This window comes from Sceloporus undulatus, chromosome 2 (genome assembly GCF_019175285.1).
Source record: "Sceloporus undulatus isolate JIND9_A2432 ecotype Alabama chromosome 2, SceUnd_v1.1, whole genome shotgun sequence".
NCBI classification, from domain to species: domain Eukaryota; kingdom Metazoa; phylum Chordata; class Lepidosauria; order Squamata; family Phrynosomatidae; genus Sceloporus; species Sceloporus undulatus.
This window is the reverse complement of record NC_056523.1, coordinates 283,214,811-283,234,945: the sequence shown is the minus strand read 5'-3', so window position 1 is coordinate 283,234,945 and position 20,135 is coordinate 283,214,811. Positions and strand designations below refer to the sequence as shown.

General features: G+C 42.2%; 1 protein-coding gene across 8 annotated transcripts in view; it reads left to right on the top strand.

Annotated features, from left to right (window-relative positions):
* RASA1 (RAS p21 protein activator 1) overlaps nt 1–20,135 on the top strand; it is a 108,886-nt gene that overhangs the window by 14,355 nt on the left and 74,396 nt on the right. For all 8 annotated transcript variants that reach the window (XR_006101960.1, XR_006101959.1, XM_042449659.1 and 5 more), the window contains exon 2: nt 16,532–16,684. Coding sequence is in view for 6 of the 8 variants with exons in the window: in XM_042449659.1 (XP_042305593.1) it covers nt 16,532–16,684 (153 nt within the window). In the remaining 2 variants the exon portion in view is untranslated. The remainder of the gene's footprint in view (nt 1–16,531; nt 16,685–20,135) is intronic.

The following is a 20,135-nucleotide window of genomic DNA, read 5'->3' as shown; positions in this document are numbered from 1 at the left end:
AGACTAACACATATGTATCTCTAGTGTGTGCGTGTCGCGCGTGTGCGTGGCCCCCTCCTCTGTTTGGCAAACTCTGGCGACTCCTGGAATTTCTTTGCCCTGCCCTTCCATTCGACGAATGCCAGGCCACCATCCCATTGGAACCAACTAGGGGCTTTCTCTGAGGAAGCTGCCTTGCTTCTCCAGGCTCTCGTTGCCCGTAACGCCCTCCCATGTCATGCGCTTCCTCGTCCATCCCATCTCTTGGTCGAGGTATCTCTGTCTCCACACCTCCGTGGACTGCGCACTAATGAGGGCCCATACCCAGCCTGATCGCAGAGGTCTCTAGCGATGCCGATACCAATACATGACGTGCCGGGTCTCTACAGAAGCCGTGGATGCGCTGCGGGGAATTCATGACCGCGCCCAGCACGTCGCGCGGGCACGCTGCAAACGGCGTGAAGAGCCATCTATCTCTCGCGTGCTGTGCGAACAGTGGGGCCGAGCGTGCTCGACCTGGAAGTAACTCAACCGAGACGCTAACGTCGCACACGGGTATGTGCTGCGAAGTGTGGGACGCGTCGACTGCGTGCGTGCGTAGGCGGGCTCGCATCAGCGCTCGTGACACTACGTCGTGCGGTAATGGGGCGGGGCGGCGCGCAGCGCGTGCGGCGCGCGAGCCACACACACAGCGCAAGCAAGCAGCCCCGACAATGCCATCCCCTTAAAGACCCCAGGAAGGAGACCCCACTCGCCGAGAAGGAGTGTGCCACTGGACAGCCCACGTCAGGAAGTCCTCCTAAGTTGGGTGGACTCCTCCTGGAGCTGCACCAGGCTCTGGCATTCCTGGGAGCAGCAGAAACACGGCTCCATCCACCATTGGGAAAAAAAAGAGTGAGGGCAGCCAGATCCTCCCCAGGAGGAATCCAACAGGTCCTCATTTGAGCAGACAAGAAACAGGAATATAGGACTGTTTAAAATCTTTTGTCGCCACCCCAGTGGGGTTCTTGGCTGCCTACATTTGTGGTGCCTTGTCTTTTGGTGAGGACCTCCGGTTGTCCGGTTGGAGAGGCTCGCTTCACACTGTCAAAAGCATTCAGAATCCGGCTTTCTGTTTGGTGGGCCCTTCTTCTCCATTCCCCCTTTCACAAAATGATTGCTACTGTTCCTGTGGCCTGGCAGATCTTTTGGACCAAGGACCCATCTTTCATTCTGAAGTGCATAAGAGACTGTTAGTTCTTTATTATTAAGATTATTATATATTATTATTATTTCAAGGATTCATATCCCGCCTTTCAATGGGATTCAAGGGGTTACAATAATTAAAAAAACAAACTAAACCTGATATAAAAGTAAAGATAAAAAGATATAGCCACATAAAACAAAGTTAAAAACACACAGTTAAAACCAAAAAAACATTAAAAACAGCTGTTGGTGCCTCAAGTTGTTTCCAACGTATGGCAATCCTAAGGTGGCCCTGCAGGGGTGTTCTTGATGAGTTTTCCTCAGAGGGGGGTTGCCATTCCATCCTCTGAGGCTGTGAGAGTGTGACTTGCTTCTGAACAAGGTCCTCCACCATGCTTTTCCTCCTCTCTACAATAACATTTGGAATGGAGGTCTTGATAGTTTGGCCTGTATTTTAAGATTTTCCTGGCACCTTGACTATGCTTTTGGCAACTCGCCTCATCCTTCCTCCCAGTCTCAGAACATAGAGGGGCAAGTATCGTAGGGACCCCACGGCAGCCATATGTTCAACTTCACAGTTTGGAAGAAAGGTGTTGGTGGCTTATACAGCTTTCCAGAGTTAAATACCAGATGCTGTAATGAGCATAAATTTCAATAGATGTTCTTGCCACTATCCTTAAATAATCCGTATCAAGGTCATTAAGTACATTGACTTATAAGTGCATCTAAGAGAGAAAAATTATGTCTGAGTTTTTCTGCAAAGAGACACAACACAGGAACCCTGCGATTTCCCATATTTTTCAGCTTCGTGATATCTTTTTTTCCAGAAGCTCTTTTTTATAAAGTGTGGGAAGGTGGGTGTTGAATACAACAATGTCTTCTATTAATATTTTGCTACAATTTACCAATGTTAGTCTGATATGCTGCATGTTGCATCAGTGGCTTGTTTTTGTTTATGGATAATAATTTTATGAATCTTTTGGCTGCTCTGAGTCAAAACTTGTCAGAGCAATTACAAAAACATTTACCAGTTAACAAATATATCTTTATATAGTACAGTAAAATACAATAAACTTATTTTTGTGGGATAATATACAAATTCAATATATATAAAAGATTAGAAAATAAAAAGGTAGTTACCTGGCATGAAAATCAGAAGGGGGATGGTGATAACGAAACCTCTGTGGGAAGGGAATTCCAAAGATAGTTTTCTGAGGGGCGGGACTTTGAGATAGGGCCGTAAAACATAGTGGCTATGTTACTGTCCTGAGTTTCAAATCAGCTTTAGAGGTTATCCTACATACAGGACATTGCAATAGCCTGAATGTTGTGCTACCAGAGTGACTAACATGTGGCCAGCAGTTTTGTATACCCAGAAGTGTGTAATAAATGGCTCATCAGCAAGCCATGACTTGTGCTTTTAGGTTGTTGGTGAAACATGCTTTTAATAATAATAATGGATTTTATTATATGCGCCAATCACTGGGAATCTTTTAGCTTCCAGGATTAAGGCCAGATCTAAAGTCTTGCCACAATATGAACCCGATCCTTCAGATAATGCAGCTTCATCTGAGACATGCTGAACAATACTGTAAGCCCTACAAATACTGACCAGCAATTTTTCCTTACTGTACTTGGCCTCCATCCAGTCTATCATTGATCCGCACACAATTTAACATTTCTAGTGCTTTACCAATAACTGATGAAAAAGAAATAGAGCTCACTGTTTCCATTATACTAATGGAACTCATTCATTTAATACAATGATTAATATTAATTGATAATAATTAATATCATTAGTAATTGCTATTATAATCAATTAATTCTAATTAAATAATTTCCTCCTCCTGCTCCTATGCCTGGCCCTCTCCTCAGGAGAAAGCTGAACAGCAAGGGAGCCTTTCCTGTCCTCCTCCTAGGCCTAGACTACTACTCGGGAGAGACCAAGTGACAGAGGAGCCTTGAGGGGTGAGTGTTCGCCCCTCTTCCTCCTCTGCCACAGCCTTCCAGGAGAAATCAGACAGTGGAAAGCCTTGCAGGGTGAGTGTCTTCTTGTTCTCTTCCCTTTATGGTCTATCCTTAGGAGGATGTGGTGGAGTCTCCTCCTAGGGGGTCTTTAAACACAGGCTGGATGCCCATCTGTTGGGTATCTTTGATTGAGATTTCCTTCCTGGCAGGGGGTTGTACTGGGGCCCTTGTGGTCTCTTCAAACTCGGATCTATATTCTAAGTGGAGGAGGAGCTTTAAAGTCATTCCACACCCTGCAGGTTACCCAAAATCCTTTGGCAGGCTCACAGTCTGTGAGCCATATTTTGTGCAAGCGCTACATATATGAATTAAAGTACAACTCTTACATTGACCTTGGATAAATCAAGTCAGTTTTTGGGGAGACAAGTTTTGACTCATATGGGTAGACTTATTCATGAACGTATACAGTAGGTGGTATAATTGATAACGTGCCAGTGATTGTACCTTGGCACTGTTTGTCAAATTTAGTGGAACGCCTTACATTTGTGTAGTCTGAAGATATGGACGGGATCCTTGGAGAGGTGAAAACCCATGTGCGCTAAACCCTTTCCCTTCCTGGCTTATCAAACAGGCCAGAGGGAGACTGACTGAGTGGGGTGAAGGGAGTGATCAGTGTCACCTACAGCAAGGCAGCATTCCATCTTTCCTAAAGGAGGAAGTGAGGTCTTTGTTGAAAATACCATCCCTGAATCCCTCTAAAATGGATAATTATCGGCCATGTCCAGCCAATTGTTTTTGGGCAAGGATTGGAGTGTAGCTGGCTTCCCAACTCTAGGAGTTTCGGAGTGAAATGGATTATCTAGATCCATTTCAATCTGACTTCAGGTCTGCCTTTGGGACAGAGCAGCTTTGGTTGCCTTGGTGGATGATCTACATAGGGAACTAGACGGGGAGTGTGTCCCTGTTGGTTCTACTGGACCTCTCAGCGGCTTTTGATACCATGATCATGGTACCTCTAGGTTGCCTCACTGGGATTGACTTAGGGGTACTTTTTACAGAGGTTCCATTCCTTCCTGGAGGGGCAAACCCAGAAGCTGGTCCTGGGGACTCCTTTCAACCCCCTGGCCATTGACTTGTGGAATCCCTCAGTGTTCTATTTTCCTGACATGCTATTAATATGCATGAAACGGCTGGGAGAGGTCTTCCAGAGTTTTGGAGTGCTTAGCCATCCTATGCAGATGACTTCAAAACTACTGTGTCTTCTCGCTGGAATCCAAGATGGCTGTTCTAGTTCTGAACCACGTGTCTGTCATCGGTAATGGACTAGATGAGGGCAAATAAATTGAAACTATCCAGACAAGATAGAGGTGCCCTGGTCAGTTGGAAGGGAGATCAGGGATAGGGATTCAGCCTTTATTGTGGGTGTTACACTTCCCTGAAGATATAATAATAATAATAATAAAATAAAATAATAATAATAATGGAATAATTTTATCCCACTTCTCCAAACAGATCAAAACAGCTAACAATAAAAGCACCAGTAAAATATAAAAAGAATGGTTCACTGTGTAACATACTCCAAGTCATGTCCACTCACAGTGACCTTGTGAAGGAGACATCTCACAAACCCCCATGTCCTTCACTCTCTTTACAGTTGGGGATACTCCTGACCATCTTTGAATTTGAGCCCAGGTTGTGGTGGCTAGTACCAGCATGGTTTGAGTGTTTCAAGGTGCTTGGGGGTGGGGGGGGGTGGGGGGGAGGCACCCACCATTGCTTTTTCATGATTGGTGAACTGAGAATTGGTGAGGGCCAAAACATAGTGTGTTTAGGTGGATTATGAAAACTTGGGTCCAGAAGGACCCCCTCTTCTTGAACATAGCTCTGGACATAGTTCAGCATGGTAGAAAATTGCTGACCCTGCAACTGATAAGACTAGTTCCCTTTCCACTAAAATAGTGAGAGGGAAAATTAAAAAAGGATGATTAACAAAACACAATATAAGGCAAAAACTTCCCAAAAACTGCTCTTTCAAATACCTTCTGCCATGTTGAGTGTGCCCAGTAGGCTCTGGAGTTAGTTGCTCCTGTGACACAGTTTGTCCTCCCTTCCACTGTGGGATTTAACATGGTTGCAGTTTTGAACATACTAAGAGTAGTTGTTTTGAGTTTGGAGTGGTATTTTGTAGATATTTTAACAAAAGTGATTTATTTTCTACAAACTATTTTCAGTTGCTTCTGCATACGTTGACCTACCCTCCTGTCACAGATTCAACCTCCATGGCTTGAAAACATTTTTAAAATTATAATCCAAGAAGCAAACCTTGATTTGCTTATTCATGTAAGATGCTATTTCACTGTCCATTGTATTTAATGTGACGTGAGCACCAACAGATATTAGTATCCATGGAGGTTCCTGGGACCAAACCCTAACGAATCCAAGGGCCTACTGTATTTTATTGTTTTCTATATTTCTATGGATTTTAACTTCTGTTTTTACCTGCAGTGCAGTAATTTGAGGTATTCTTTGACTATGTGCTGTCCCTGGACTCTGAGCTGATAGTAGTGGCAACAAATACTTCGGCACAGTTTCAATGGGGCTGCATCCACACAGTAGAAATAATCCAGTTTGACACCACTTTAACTACATGGCTGAATGCTGTGGAATTCTGGGAGTTGTAGTTTGTTGTGGACCAGAGCCTCTGATAGAGAAGGCTGAATATCCACAAAACTACAAATCCTACAATTACCTTATGCTCAGTTCTAATTTTACTTGTGAGAGCATGTAAAACTGAAATCAATGAACAGTACTGTAAATAGATACAAGCGAGAGTTGCATTGTGATCCTGAGTTATGCTGAAGACATGCTCTAAATAACAGAGAAAAACCCATTCCTCAGCTGAAAAGTCTGGTGTTTGAGTATTGCTTACTGCAGCATGCAGAGAGTATGGAGGGGAAGAAACATGTTCAGGTTTAGATTTGATTTAAATTAGCCTAATATTTTAGTTTGAATTAATCTATATTTAACATTTTTATGTTAAGGCTGAAGTATACCTATGCTACTTGTCAACACAAAATAGATTTGTGACTTAGGTACTGAATGTGGATACATAGCTTTGGCATAGTTTATTGCACTGACCTCAGTATTATATGAGTCAAGAGTACATTTCAACAGTAAAAGGTTGCTGGCACTTGTTTGCAAGTATTGTTCTTTCTGTAGGTTTCTGTTTCGGGTAAAAGTAGTTACTAAATGCAGAAACAGGTCAAAACAGTTGGTAAGTAAAGTCGAAGGCTTTCATGGCCGGCCCATAGTTTTTTGTCGGGTTTTCAGGCTATGTGGTCACGTTCCAGAAAAGTTTTTCTTCCTGACGTTTCGCCAGCATCTGTGGCTGGCATCTTCAGAGAATGTTTGCCTGGAAAGGACTTGGTATATGTAATGTGTGACCTGGAAAGGCAGGAGTGAATTTGCATGTATATTGTTTTTGATGCTAATGGCAGGTCTCAGAGGAGGGTCTGCACAAGAGGATTAATGTCTGCTTGATGGTGCTCATTGTCTGCTGGGAGAGTTCTCATTGCATTTGTTGAGTCTTTGTCTTGCTACTTTCAGGATTGGTAGCCAAACCTTGTTTTAAGGGTTTCCTCTTTTGAAATTGTCCAGGTGTTTGTGGATTTCAATGGCTTCCTGTGCATCCTGACATGGTAGTGGTTGCACGGTCCATAACTTCCGTGTTAAACATATTTTGTGCCCAGGATGGTTTGTGGCATATCTGCTACTGCTGATTTTTTCTGGCTGGCCCAGTCTGCAGTGTCTCTCCTGTTCCTTGATTCTTGCTTGCACACGTCGTTTGGTGGCCCTATGTAGACTTGTCCGCAGCTGCATGGTATGCTGTAAACTCGCAGCTGTGAGAGGGTCTCTCTGGTCCTTGGCTGAGCGAAGCATTTGCTGGATTTTCTTCTTCGGTTTTAAACCATTTGAGGTTGTGCTTCCTCACCACTTTGCCTATTGTCTGTGACTCCTTTGATGTATGGTAAAATACCTTCCCTTTGGTGGCTGCTTGTCTTCACTTCTTGGGTTTTCCTGGCCTGGCAGCCCTTCTGATGCTGAGCGGAATACCATTGGCTGTTAAATGTCTTGTTTTAAATCATGGTATATATTTATAAATTTTGTATATAAACTTATGGTTTGATAGTCACTTATATGTGCTTGCTCACTTGCAGTTCTCATCTGACGTTTCAACATATAATGGGCGCTTATGTTGTTTGGTTATGTGCTAATGACCATTTTTGTTTTGTCTGTTTCTGTTCTCTGTCCTTTGACTAATGTGCTTCGTGGGAAAATCCTTTGTGGGAGTGTGGACACACTGTTAACACGTTGTTAGTAGTATGTTTGTAAGCGATCTGTTACAGAATCGTTGACAACTGCTACATTCTTTACTTTCTGAGTCAGGAATAAATAAGTCTTAAGAATGCTTCACTCGCTTCTTGTTCTTGGGACATGCTAGTAAGATGAATAGAGAGTAGGTGAAGTGTAATGTTCAGTCAAGGCAGTCCAGAAATAAAAGCCTTGGAAAGCAGGTTGCCAACAGACCATATATCCACAGCAATGAAGTAAGTTTTATATGAAACATAACAGAGTGTACTGAGTTGAGGGAGGCAGTAGTAATACCTCTTTTTCAGTTCCACATGTGGTTAATCTGAACTGTACCATAGATACGTTACAGCTAAACCTGACTGTTTGATTTGAGCCTTGATGTGGCTTATGTCTATTTCTCACTGGCTGATAGTGAACCATGCTTGCCCTTGGGATGCCACAACTAATTAGGATTCCAGTAAACGAAGAAGTCATTGGTTTGTTTGTTCACAATTTTCCCTTGGCAGAATCCCAGTACAATTGCCCCTCCGTTTGTGTGGACTTTAGATCCGGACCCTCACTTGCGAGGTGCAAATGGTGAGGGTTAAAATGGGGTGTGCCCAGGTGCGACCCATAGCCATTGCAGGCCCCCCCTTCAAGCCTATGGGGCTTGAATACTGTGAATTTACATTTTCCCAGGGGTATGGTGTCCAGACGGATCACCCATGAAAACAGGGCTGACTGTATCAGCATGAGTTCAAAATATATCTTTTAGGTGGGTTACAGACCGCCCGTTGGGGCGGCCTGCACCCGCCCTTTTCTCCGCTGTATCGAGGTCTCAGCTGGCCAGACCGGTTAGCCCTCTGAGGCCCCGATCCGCGCTTTCCAGGCCGCGAGGAAGCGGCAAAAGGCCACTTCCCCGCGGCCTGGAAGGGTGTCCTTGGGGCTTAAGCCCAAGACACCTGGCGATGGCGGGGAGGAGGAGAAAGGGGACGCTTGGCTCCTTTCTCCTCTGGATCGCTGGCGCAGCTATGTAAAGGCTAAACCCGTTTCGGAGCTCCTTCTTGCGCTGGGAAAGGCCGCTCTAGGCCCCTCACGCAGCGCAAAGACATCAGTCCACGCCGCCTCGTTTGGAGGGCGCGGGTTGTGACGTAATGGCAGTGGCCATGTGGAACGGCCGCCGCAATTTTGTGCATCCTGCGCGTGCTAGGGTTGGGAGCGTCCGGGAAGGATCTCCTTTCAAACAGTATGCGAAGACCGTACTTTTAGGCCCATCTGTAATGGGCCTTAGTAAATAATCAAGGGATGGATGAGGAGATGAAAAAACTATTTAGATTAATGCTTTTTATGCCTTCTTCACCACCTGGGCATGCCACTGCAGTCAGTGTTCTCAGATGTACTTTATGAATAGGATTGAGGCGCTTGCCAGAACGGAGACTGAAATATACTGTGTGTCAACTTTTGTGAATAAATTTTAACCTAATAGCTGTGAGTCTTTGTAGCTGAAGATGGCCAGACTTTTAAATGTACTGTAAAACATTAAATATGTACTTAGTTACATTAGTGTATCAGACTAAAGTGTGTAAAAAGTATTAATATCAAGTATGCTGAACATCTTCCTGTGGCTTGTGCCAACCAGAGAGTAGGTTAAGAACCACAGCAGAAAGTTACTGAAGGGGAAACTGCATGAACTCTTGTGTTTCCTCAAAAGCAAGAATGTGGTTGTGTAAAAATGTGTATCCATTACTGATTGTCCATTTCACTTTCCAGATGTTTTTCTAGAAGCATTGTGGGAAAGCAGCACAGTGGTGGGCAAGCACATACATTTTGATAAATCTGAACTAAATTATAATTTCCACAACAAAATATGTTTTTGTCAGGCAAAACTATCAAATCACTTACATTGTTCAGATCAAACCTTGGATGGAAGAAAGGCAGGATACCAATTCAATAAATAACTAACATCAATACAAGATCTTTTTAGGTGTTACATGTGCCTGCTATTTCATAAAACCAGAGGGCAGGGTTCAACATTGGAATTCCTCAGATAGAAGAATTGAGCCTGGTACTGTTAGGAAAGAAATAACCTCTTTAACCATTGCACCCCTGCTATCCCATCAACCTGCTCTGATGACAAGGAACTTTCTGGAACCATGGATATTTCTGTGTGAACCTATCACTGAATTTCTTGACAAGATTAGTTTGGGGTGTTCCGGTTTTTGTGTGTGTGTGCCTTTTTTCATCTGTGCCAAGAGAGTGACTTGCCCAGGTCACCCAGTGGATTCCATAGGTGAGTGGGGATTCAAACCAGCAGAGTCATAGTCCAGCACTTAAAAAACACACTTCATGTTGGTTCTATGGCCTGTTAAGACAGGCCAAAATAAAGCTGCTTTGAGTCACTGGAGGTATGGTATTTCAATGATGCATGATCCTAAGAGTCCAAAAGCCACACCAAGCTGCACTCCAGTCCTTAGGACCGGAGCGTGGCTTTGGTGTGACTTTTGGACTCTTAGGATGCATGCATCATTGAAATACCATACCTCCAAAGTGACTCAAAGCACTTTATTTGGCCTGTCTCTAACAGCCTAAATGATTCCTATAATAGGAATTGTACTAAAATCAATAGATCTAACAAACTCACATTTCTATCACATTGTATTTCTGTTGTTGTTTGTTGTTGTTAACTTCTCTTGAGTCACCTCCAAGCCCCCCCCCCCCGCCGGCTCAGCTGCTCTGCTCAAGTCCTTCAGACTCAGTGCCATGGTCCCTTGATTGAGTCTATGCATGTAGTAGGTGGTATCCTCTTTTTCTACTACTCCGCCTTTCCTAGCATCATTGTCTATTCCAGTGAGTAATGGCTTCTCAATAGTGTTGGAAGTACAACAGCCTCAATTTAGTCATCTTGACTTGTAAGAGAGTCTGTTCTAGGACCCATTTATTGTCTTGACAACCTGTAAAATCTCTTGAGCTTGGAAAGTGGAAATGGGTGAATATACAAACATCCCTCCATATTTGTGGGTTAACCATTAGCAGATTTGGTTATTCATGTATTACTGCATTTGCTACCACCTCCAGTGTTGCCCTATATGCAGCTGAAAATAGTGTCCTCTCTAGGTCCTCTAGTGCAGTTCTGTGTTCAACCTGCTGAAATAATCCTGATTTTCATACTACATTTTAGTAGTGACAAGGCAGCAGAGAGATTCCTGATGTTTTTTTATGTCCTCTCTAAAGCCAAAGTTGCTTGATATAGTTAAGCCCAGTCAAAACTTGAGGAAGGGAATGGTTATCCTCTCTCTTTGACAGAATTCCAAGAGAAAAGGGGAGTAGTTTGTCTGTGGTGGTGGCAATTCTGCTTCAAAGTTGTACATGAAATGAGCAGTTCATACTGTCCTCCATCACAGTTGTCTGTATGTGACTGATGATGTAAAGGGGATGACTGTTCTCTTGTCTGTCAGACTCAGGGAAGTTCTCTCCTCATGCCTAATCTAAAAGTCTCTGAGATAGTTATGTATTATACCTTTGTTCTGGATTCATCATAGGAATAGCTGGTTATCAGGGCAATTGGGTTTGTGAACACTGTTTGCAGTGATCTGACTTTCCAGAAAATATTTTGGAAATCTGATAGTGTCCTAAATGTTGGAATAGTAACAAGCTCTACACTTGAGCCATTATAGGGTTAATACCATTACAGGGTTACTTGGAGTGGAGAGCTACTGAGAACACAGATGACCTACAGCTGTATATGCATAGTTCTAATCAACTTTAGAGTCTTAATAAGGCTAGCTTTGTAGTGAGGTCTTCCCCCTCTTTCCCTCTTTTGCTTACTCTACTCTCAGCCTTCCTTTCTGTTGCATTATACTTGTGTTATTTGATTGTATTATACAGCTTGTATTATTATTTGCTGTTATGTTTGCCATTACTATTAAGCTTTATTTTGTATCCTTTGTATATATGGGTTTGTATGATTCTGTTATATATATTGTTTGTTACCCTTTTAAGCATATATAGATAAAGCGTTTTTATAGTACCTTGTCTCAATTAGTCTCTTTTCAAATACATTGTTCCAACACTAAATAGACTGACATCTGATCTAGCATGTTGTGACATAATTAGGATACACAACTTTAAAATAAAAACAGACTATGTTAATTGTATATGTGGTTTTTTCGGGCTATGTGGCCATGTTCTAGAAAATGTTCTTCCTGACGTTTCATCAGCATCTGTGGCTGGTGTCTTCAGAGAATGCTTGACTGGAAAAAGTTGGGTGTATATATACTGTGTGAGCCTGGGAATGCAGGAGTGATTTGCATGTGTATTGTTCTGTGCTGATGGCTGGCTTCAGGCTGGGAGGCTAATGCCAAAGAGGATTAATGTCTGTTAATTGGTGATCATTATCTGCTGGGAAAGCCCCTGACTCTGAGTGGTTTCCCATTTGCATTTGCTGAGTCCTTATTTTGCTATTCTTCAGGACTGGTAGCTAAATTTTGTTCATTTTAAGGGTTTCTTCTTTCTGGTTGAAATTATCCAGATGTTTGTGGATTTCAGTGGCTTCCCTGTGCATCCTGTATATGTTGTAAAGGTATACGCTTACCTCATTTATCAAGAAGCTCCTTTTTATAAAGACTTTTGGGCATACATAGCTAGAATGATGCTCCTTTCTACTCTCACATGTATATTTCTCTTTGACATAAGAGTGAAACCCCACCTAGGGATCTTGCCCACTGCTTGAAGCCTGGTGTGCCTGCCAAGCCCATGCTTGCCCACTCTTATTCCTCTTTGTGTTCCATCTTTCTGGGAATTTCTTAGTATCATCAGGAAAAATGCTGGAGACCAATGGAAAGAAACAGTGTAGCCAGTGGACACAAATATAGTTCTGGCCTCAGAAACATTGGGAAGAACACCTAATGTCCCTCACACCAGATATCTTAAAAGCTACTGCTCCTAAGGCATGCAAAATCAGTTTTTTCGACTCAAAGATTGTACTACAGGAGTCCCTCACATATTCAACAGGCACTGTCAAAAAGCAGAAATCGTTAAAATGCAGAACCTACACTGCTCTGGTCCCTAGCCTGTTGAATAGCCAATGCTTATATTTGGCAGCACCCTGAAATGCTTGGGAAAGTTTGGAAGTAGCTTTAAAGGAACAAGTGGAATGTCCTAACTCACTCTGCTGACGAGAACACGAAAGAAACCTAAAATTAAGAGGTAGCAGTGATTAGGAAAGTGTAACATCAGATATGTAACCATCCCCCCCTTACATCCCCATCCTTCGTAAAGAAGCAGGTTCTTACATTTCTTATACAGTGGACCTTTGTTATATGCTGGGGTTTGGTTCCAAGATGCCCTGTGGATAACAAAATCCGTGGATGCTCAAGTCCCATTAAATATAATGACATAGCAAACTGGTGTCCCTTATAAAAGATGGAAAATCAAGGTTTAATATTTGAAATTTATACTTTTTTTGAACATTTTCAAACCATGGATGCTTGAATCAGTGTACAGTGGTACCCCGGGTTACGAAATTAATTCGTTCCTCCGCCGCTTTCGTAACCCGAAAAGCATTCGCAAGCCGAAATGCCATAGGCGCTAATGGGGAAAAGCCGCGATTTCGTGCGAAAAAGCGCCGAAAAGCACCAAAAAAATTTTCGTAACCCGAAATAACCTTCGTAACCCGGAACAGTTTTTTTTAATGGATTTTTTTCGTAACCCGGAAATTTCGTAAGGCGGCGCATTCGTATCCCGGGGTACCACTGTATAAGAAATCCGTGTATAAGAAGGGCCAACTGTATCACTTCTAGTGGAGAAATTTACTTGGATTTATTTTGACTTTGTTTCCAGATTGAATGTAGACTCTAGAAAGGTATTTGAGGCATTTATTTGTCTTGTTTACTAGTTTACTAGTGAATGAGTTTCACTATATTCAACATGATGCTGTGAACAAACTGCCAACTTGCCTGGTACATCCCTATACATCTTGACTGATGAGCAGTTCCAGAGCAGGGCCTGCCAAATGGATGAGGAGTGTTGTAAATTCTTCTTTTAAAAGGGGGTTTGTTCAAACCCTTCTAATACAAGCACCAATAAAACCTCCTTTGAAGAAACCTTTGCTAGAGACCCCCACCCCCCATAATTATTGTTCAGTTTCTAACTCCTTTTAAATAAAAGTCATGGAGCAAGTCATAGAAGCATATCTCTAGGATTTCTTGACTGAAACTGGTTTTCTGTTATCTATTCCAATATTATCCATTCATATATGAGTTCAGGCCTGGTTACAGAACTGGAAAAGCCTTATTTGGCTTGGTGGATGAGCTGCACCAGGAACTCAAGTCCAGTTCCTGTTGATTCTGATACATCTCTTGGCAGCATTGATCCAAGTTGCTTGACTGACATTGGACTTCAGGCCACTGTTTTGTAGTAGTGGTTCCATTTATTTTGGGCTCAGCTATCTTAACATATGGTTCAACCATGGTCTGTTAGCCTATGGGACTATATACGGCTTAGTATTTTTTGTTATCTACAAAAGCCCAGTTGAGGGAGATCATTTTGGAGAAAAGCATTATCAGTGTGCTGCAAGAGAAACTGTGGAAAGCCTGAATCTCTGTTAGGATGTAGTAAGGATTGACTGTATCTGAATGAATAGGGGTTCATTTCAGACAATATGGAAGTTCTTTTGATCAGTAAGGAAGTTTAAACTGTGGTTGGGATTATAGTTTATTCTGGATTGGATTACATTCCCTCTGAATGATCAGGTTCATTGGTTGGACCTAGGTCTTTTGGTCCAGCTCAGATCCCAGAAGGCAAGGTAGCTGTGGTGGTAGGTGTGCTTTGGGTTGATATGCCAGCTGTGACCTTTCCTAGGGAGGGCAGATTTGGCCACAGTGCCTACATTACCGCCCAGTTTGATCAATGTAATGCTTTCTATGTGGGGCTGCCCTTGACAAATGTTCGGAGGTTACAGCTAGTGTAAAATGCAGCATCCAAACTAATGCCCACTGTGTGATTTTTGAGATCATATAGCACTGATTTTTGTAACAGCTGCACTGGCTTTCCATTTGTTTTCAAGCTGAATTCAAGATGCTACTTTTGACCTACAAAGCCCTAAACAGCTTGGAGTAAGAATATTTGAATGATTCCCTCCTCTCATATAAGCTGGAGATCCTGTTGCATGTCCAAAGCTGGGTATACAGGACAGAGTCCAACAGTTAAATTCCATTCCAAGAGAAATCAGGTCTTAGCAGGTAGCTAAGATTGTATTTCCTGTGGCTTTTGATTGTCAAAACTGTTTTAACTCTGTTACTTTAGAACTATTTTTAAGAACTGCTGTATTCTCTCTGTAAATTATTTTATTTGTATATTTAATTTTGAAAATTTAGTTGTACCTTAAAGAGCCAGTATAGTGGTTTGACTCTGGATATCTGGGTTCAATTCACCACACAGCCATGGGAACTCACTCTCAACCCCAGAAAACCCTGTGATTGGTTTGCCTTAGATTTACCGTTACTTGGATAGGGTTGCCATAGGTCGGAAACAACTTGAAGGCACACAACAACACCTTATAACATCAGGGCCTAGCAGGTTGACATGCAATATACAAATGCTTCAAATAAATTGAATAAATAGTTCTGCTGCAAAACATCAATAGCTTTATTTATGCTGAGATACTTTCAGGAAGATATTTCTACTAATAGATTTGTTTCTAGATTGGCTCTTAGTGCACTAATAAATAATGATCCAAATTACTCCATCTTGATTCCTGAAATGATTGTCTGCATGTTTCAGATTTCTACATCAATAATATGGACATTATGAATAAATAAAAAATAACTTACAGAAATATTCATACAGTTTAGTTTTAAAATCTCAGCAATAATAATAAAAATTAAATTCAGCACATGTCTGAAAATGGCTTTAGCAGTTGTTAAAGGCTTCCCTGAGTAAAGCAAAGCAAAACAAAACAAAAGCCTTTTACTTCCCTGCAGAAGGATAGTAGGGAGGGAGCTAGCCTAGTGTACCTTGGAATAGAATTTGAGAGTCTGGGGAAAAGCACCAAGAAGGCCATCTTGTGTGACTTCACCAAATGTGCCTCTGATGGTAGCTGTAAAGTAGAGGGTTTCTCCTACATATCTCAAAAATTTGAATAGGTCTATGTAATAATCGGGGGAGGGGATTTTCACAGTCTATATGGGGAGAATATAGTCTTTCCACTGGCCTGGATCCTAGTCTTATGTATAAGTCATAACTAGCACTTTGAAATATGCTCCAAAGTGGGCTGTTAGCCATTGGCACTGATGGAACGTATCATAGGAAGTTTCCAAATTCACTTGAGACCTCACATACAGTAGCCCAAACAGGATGTATCCCCATGGTCAGATCAGATAGCTCTAGGAGTGGATGCAATCGACATATCAGCTTAATTGAGTAAATGGATTCCTGGCCACTATAATTACTTAGAAATCGAAGTTGAATTCAGAAATACACCTAAATTTCAATTGTGCTTGAATTTTAAGACCATAACTTTAGTTGATAATATTGAAATGAGATAATCATTCTCATCATACACTTGCATCTTCTTTGGAACATCAGTAAATCCAGTATTCTCTCTCTGTGGTAGTCCATCTTTGATGCCTACACCACACTGACGTCAGACTTTACCCAGATCTTGATTGCCTTGGACACTTAACATCCCGTGACAGAAACCAAGCATTCAGTATTTTGTCCTCGAGATGACTATAATGAGTGTGAAGGCCATCATCAAAGTAAAAATGCCATATTGTATTGTATGTGTGCAGAAAATTGCATTTCATAAGAGTTGTATACTCTGCAGCTGTTTGGATGGCTCAACTGCAGTTCTGCATCTCATAGCTACCAAAATGTATGTATGAATTCATTAAAAAGTTAGTTTAGCAGCCACTTCTAGTGACTTCAACTGAATAATCTTATCTCTGTAGTGCTTTGTGGCTAACTTGTGATGCTTCATGGTTATAAGATATTTCATCTTGCATTTCCATGTATTAAATGTTAATATAGTGATGTCTTTCTGTTTTTCTAGATGGTATCATGGGAAGCTTGACAGAACAATTGCAGAAGAACGCCTTCGACAAGCAGGGAAGCCTGGAAGTTACCTTATTCGAGAGAGCGATCGAAGGCCAGGATCATTTGTCCTCTCGTTCCTTAGTAAAACCAGTGTTGTTAATCACTTTAGGTGAGAATTTAATGTAATGTTTTGGAAGAAGTTGAGTCTTTGTAAAATGTAGTTTTAAAACATGGTGTTTGAACCTTATCTTGCTTCTATGTATGCTTTTAGAAACTGTTTTCCTCACCCAAAACTTGAAAGAGCACATTGGCGGCAGTACTAAGAAGGAAACAGAAGGAACAGTATTTTGTGTGCAGTTAAAGTACTCTTTAGATTCTCTTCTTTGAAAAGCTATTTTCCTCATTATCTACTAATGAAAAACCTTACATGTTTTTCATACTTTAGTAAGGATCCTTAGTAGGCACAAGAAGGCCCATGGTGAGAACTTGTACAGTGGGCGCTCCCCTTACACAGAGGGTCTGTTCTGGATCTCCCCCCCCCCCCCCAAAAAGGGAAATTCGCGTATGCTTGCGCCCCATTAAAAACAATGGAACGTGGGCTCATGGCTCGGAACACCATTACAGTGGTGCCTCGGGTTACGAAAGTAATTCGTTCCGCGGCCGCTTTTGTAACCCGAAAAGCCTTCGCAAGCCGAAATGCCATAGGCGCTAATGGGGAAAAGCCGCGATTCCATGTAAAATAGCGCCGAAAAGCACCAAAAGTTTTTTTGTAACCCGAAAAAACATTCGTAACCCGGAACAATTATTTCTTATGGGATTTTTTCGTATCCCGAAAATTTCGTAACCTGGGTATTTCGTATCCCGAGGTACCACTGTACTTTCATAGAATCATAGAGTTGGAAGAGACTGCATGGGCCATCCAGTCCAACCCCCTGCCATGCAGGAAATCCAAATCAAAGCATCCCCAGCAGACGGCCATCTAACCTCTGCTTAAAGACCTCCAATGAAGGAGACTCCACTACACTCCGAGGGAGTGTGTTCCACTGTCGAACAGCCCTTACTGTCAAGAAGTTCTTCCTAATGTTGAGGTGGAATCTCTTTTCCTGTAGCTTGCATCCATCGTTCCGGGTCCTGTTGTCTGGAGCAGCAGAAAACAAGCTTGCTCCCTCCTCAATATGACATCCTTTCAAATATTTAAACAGGGCTATCATATCACCTCTTAACCTTCTCTTCTCCAGGCTAAACATCCCCAGCTGTCTGAGTCGTTCCTCATAGGGCAAGGTTTCCAGACCTTTCACCATTTTAGTCGCCCTCCTCTGGACACGTTCCAGTTTCTCAATGTCCTTTTTGAATTGTGGTGCCCAGAACTGGACACAGTATTCCAGGTGGGGCCTGACCAGAGCAGAATACAATGGCACAATTACTTCTCTTGATCTAGACACTATACTTTTATTGATGCAGCGTAAAATTGCATTGGCCTTTTTAGGTGCCGTATCACACTGTTGACTCATGTTCAACTTGTGATCTACTTGGACTCCCAGATCCCTTTCACATGTAGTTTCATTCAGCCAGGCGTCCCCCATACTATATCTGTACATTTCATTTTTCTGTCCTAAGTGCAGTACCTTACATTTTTCAGTGTTGAATTTCATTTTGTTAGCTTTGGCCCAGCTTTCTAGTCTATTCAGATCATTTTGAATGTTGATCCTGTCCTCTGGAGTATTAGCTATTCCTCCTAATTTGGTGTCATCTGCAAATTTGATAAGTATGCTCCCAATTCTGTCATCCAGGTCATTGATAAAGATGTTGAATAACACTGGGCCCAGGACAGAGCCCTGTGGTACCCCACTGGTCACTTCTCTCCAGGATGAAAAGGTGCCATTGTTGAGCACCTTTTGGGTTTGGCCAGTCAACCAATTACAGATCCATTTAACAGTTACTTTGTCTAGCCCACATTTTACAAGCTTGTTTGTATGTTTATTATGTTTGTTTGAATGTGATAAAATCAATACAATTAACAAAAAAGAATGTCATGGGAAACCTTGTCAAAGGCCTTACTGAAATCAAGATATACTATATCCACAGCATTCCCTTCATCTATCAAGCTGGTAATTTTATCAAAGAAAGAGATCAGATTTGTCTGGCATGACTTGTTTCTCTGAAACCCATGTTGACTTTTTGTGATTATGGCTTTGCCTTCTAGATGTTCACAGACTCTCTGTTTAATGATCTGCTCCAGAATCTTTCCTGGGATTGATGTCAGACTAACTGGACGATAATTGTTGGGATCCTCTTTTTTCCCCTTTTTGAAGATGGAGACAACTTTCATTGGTGCACAGCTTCCGTGTAAGCTGGAAGCCGCGTATAGTGCACCCACGTATGGCGCGGGCGCACTGTACTATATAATAACTGATCGTGTACCTATAATAGTGCTATTCGAAGAGGTGGTCCATAGAACAGTACAAACTATTGGCTGCTGGTCCCTTGGAAAGAAAGAAAGAAAGAAAGAAAGAAAGAATTATAGCCAATGTACACAAACAACTGATCCCCCCCCCCACAATAGACATACTTTAGGACAGTGTTTTCCAAGCTATCTGTTGTGATGGGATCATCAGTTACTTTTTTTTACAGTGTGCCAGGAATTTATGCCAATTGGCTATAATTGCTTTCTTTCTTTCTTTCTTTCCTTCCTTCCTTCCTTCCTTCCTTCCTTCCTTACAAGGGACCAACAGCCCATAATTCGTACTGGTCTGTGGAGCACCTCTTTGGATAGCACTGTTCTAGGTACATGTTCAGTTACAGCATAGTACACTGCTCCCTCGGGTTACGAAATTAATTCGTTCCGCGGCCACTTTCGTAACCCGAAAAGCCTTCGTAAGCCGAATTGCCATAGGCGCTAATGGGGAAAAGCCGCGTTTCGTGCGAAAAAGCGCCGAAAAGCACCAAAATTTTTTTTCGTAACCCGAAAAAAATTCGTAACCCGGAACAATTATTTCCAATGGGATTTTTTCGTATCCCGGAAATTTCGTAACCTGGGTATTTCGTATCCCGAGGTACCACTGTACTAGTTCTCTCCATGGGCTTTAATTGTCTTTCTATAGGGAAGGAGAATCTATTTCAGAAAATGAATCAGTAAATTAGATGATATTGCAGGAGTTCTGTCCCCTTGTTCTAATTACCGTATTTTCCGGGGTATAAGACGACTGGGCGTATAAGGCGACCCCCAACTTTTCCAGTTAAAATATAGAATTTGGGATATACTCACCGTATAAGACTACCCCTCTTCCAACGCAAACCAAATAAAAATTAAAAAAACATCAGATTTGATTTCAGTATGGTAATTTTAATTCAAATGCTTATGACATGCAGGTACTTAGGAGGAAACCTTGTTGTATACAAAGCCTGCTTGGATTGGTCAGCTCTCCCTGCCAGCCCAGCCCTCCCTGTCTCCAAGACTATCAGAGTGGTAGCTGCTTTCATACGATCGTCGCATATAGTGTCGCATATAGTGGGGATGTGGCCGTTTTTGAGCTCCCTCCACCATATGCGGCGACTGCAGATTCTCCAGTCTGGCTCGGAAGTTTCAGCACCTGCCCTATAAGATGACACCCGGCGTATAA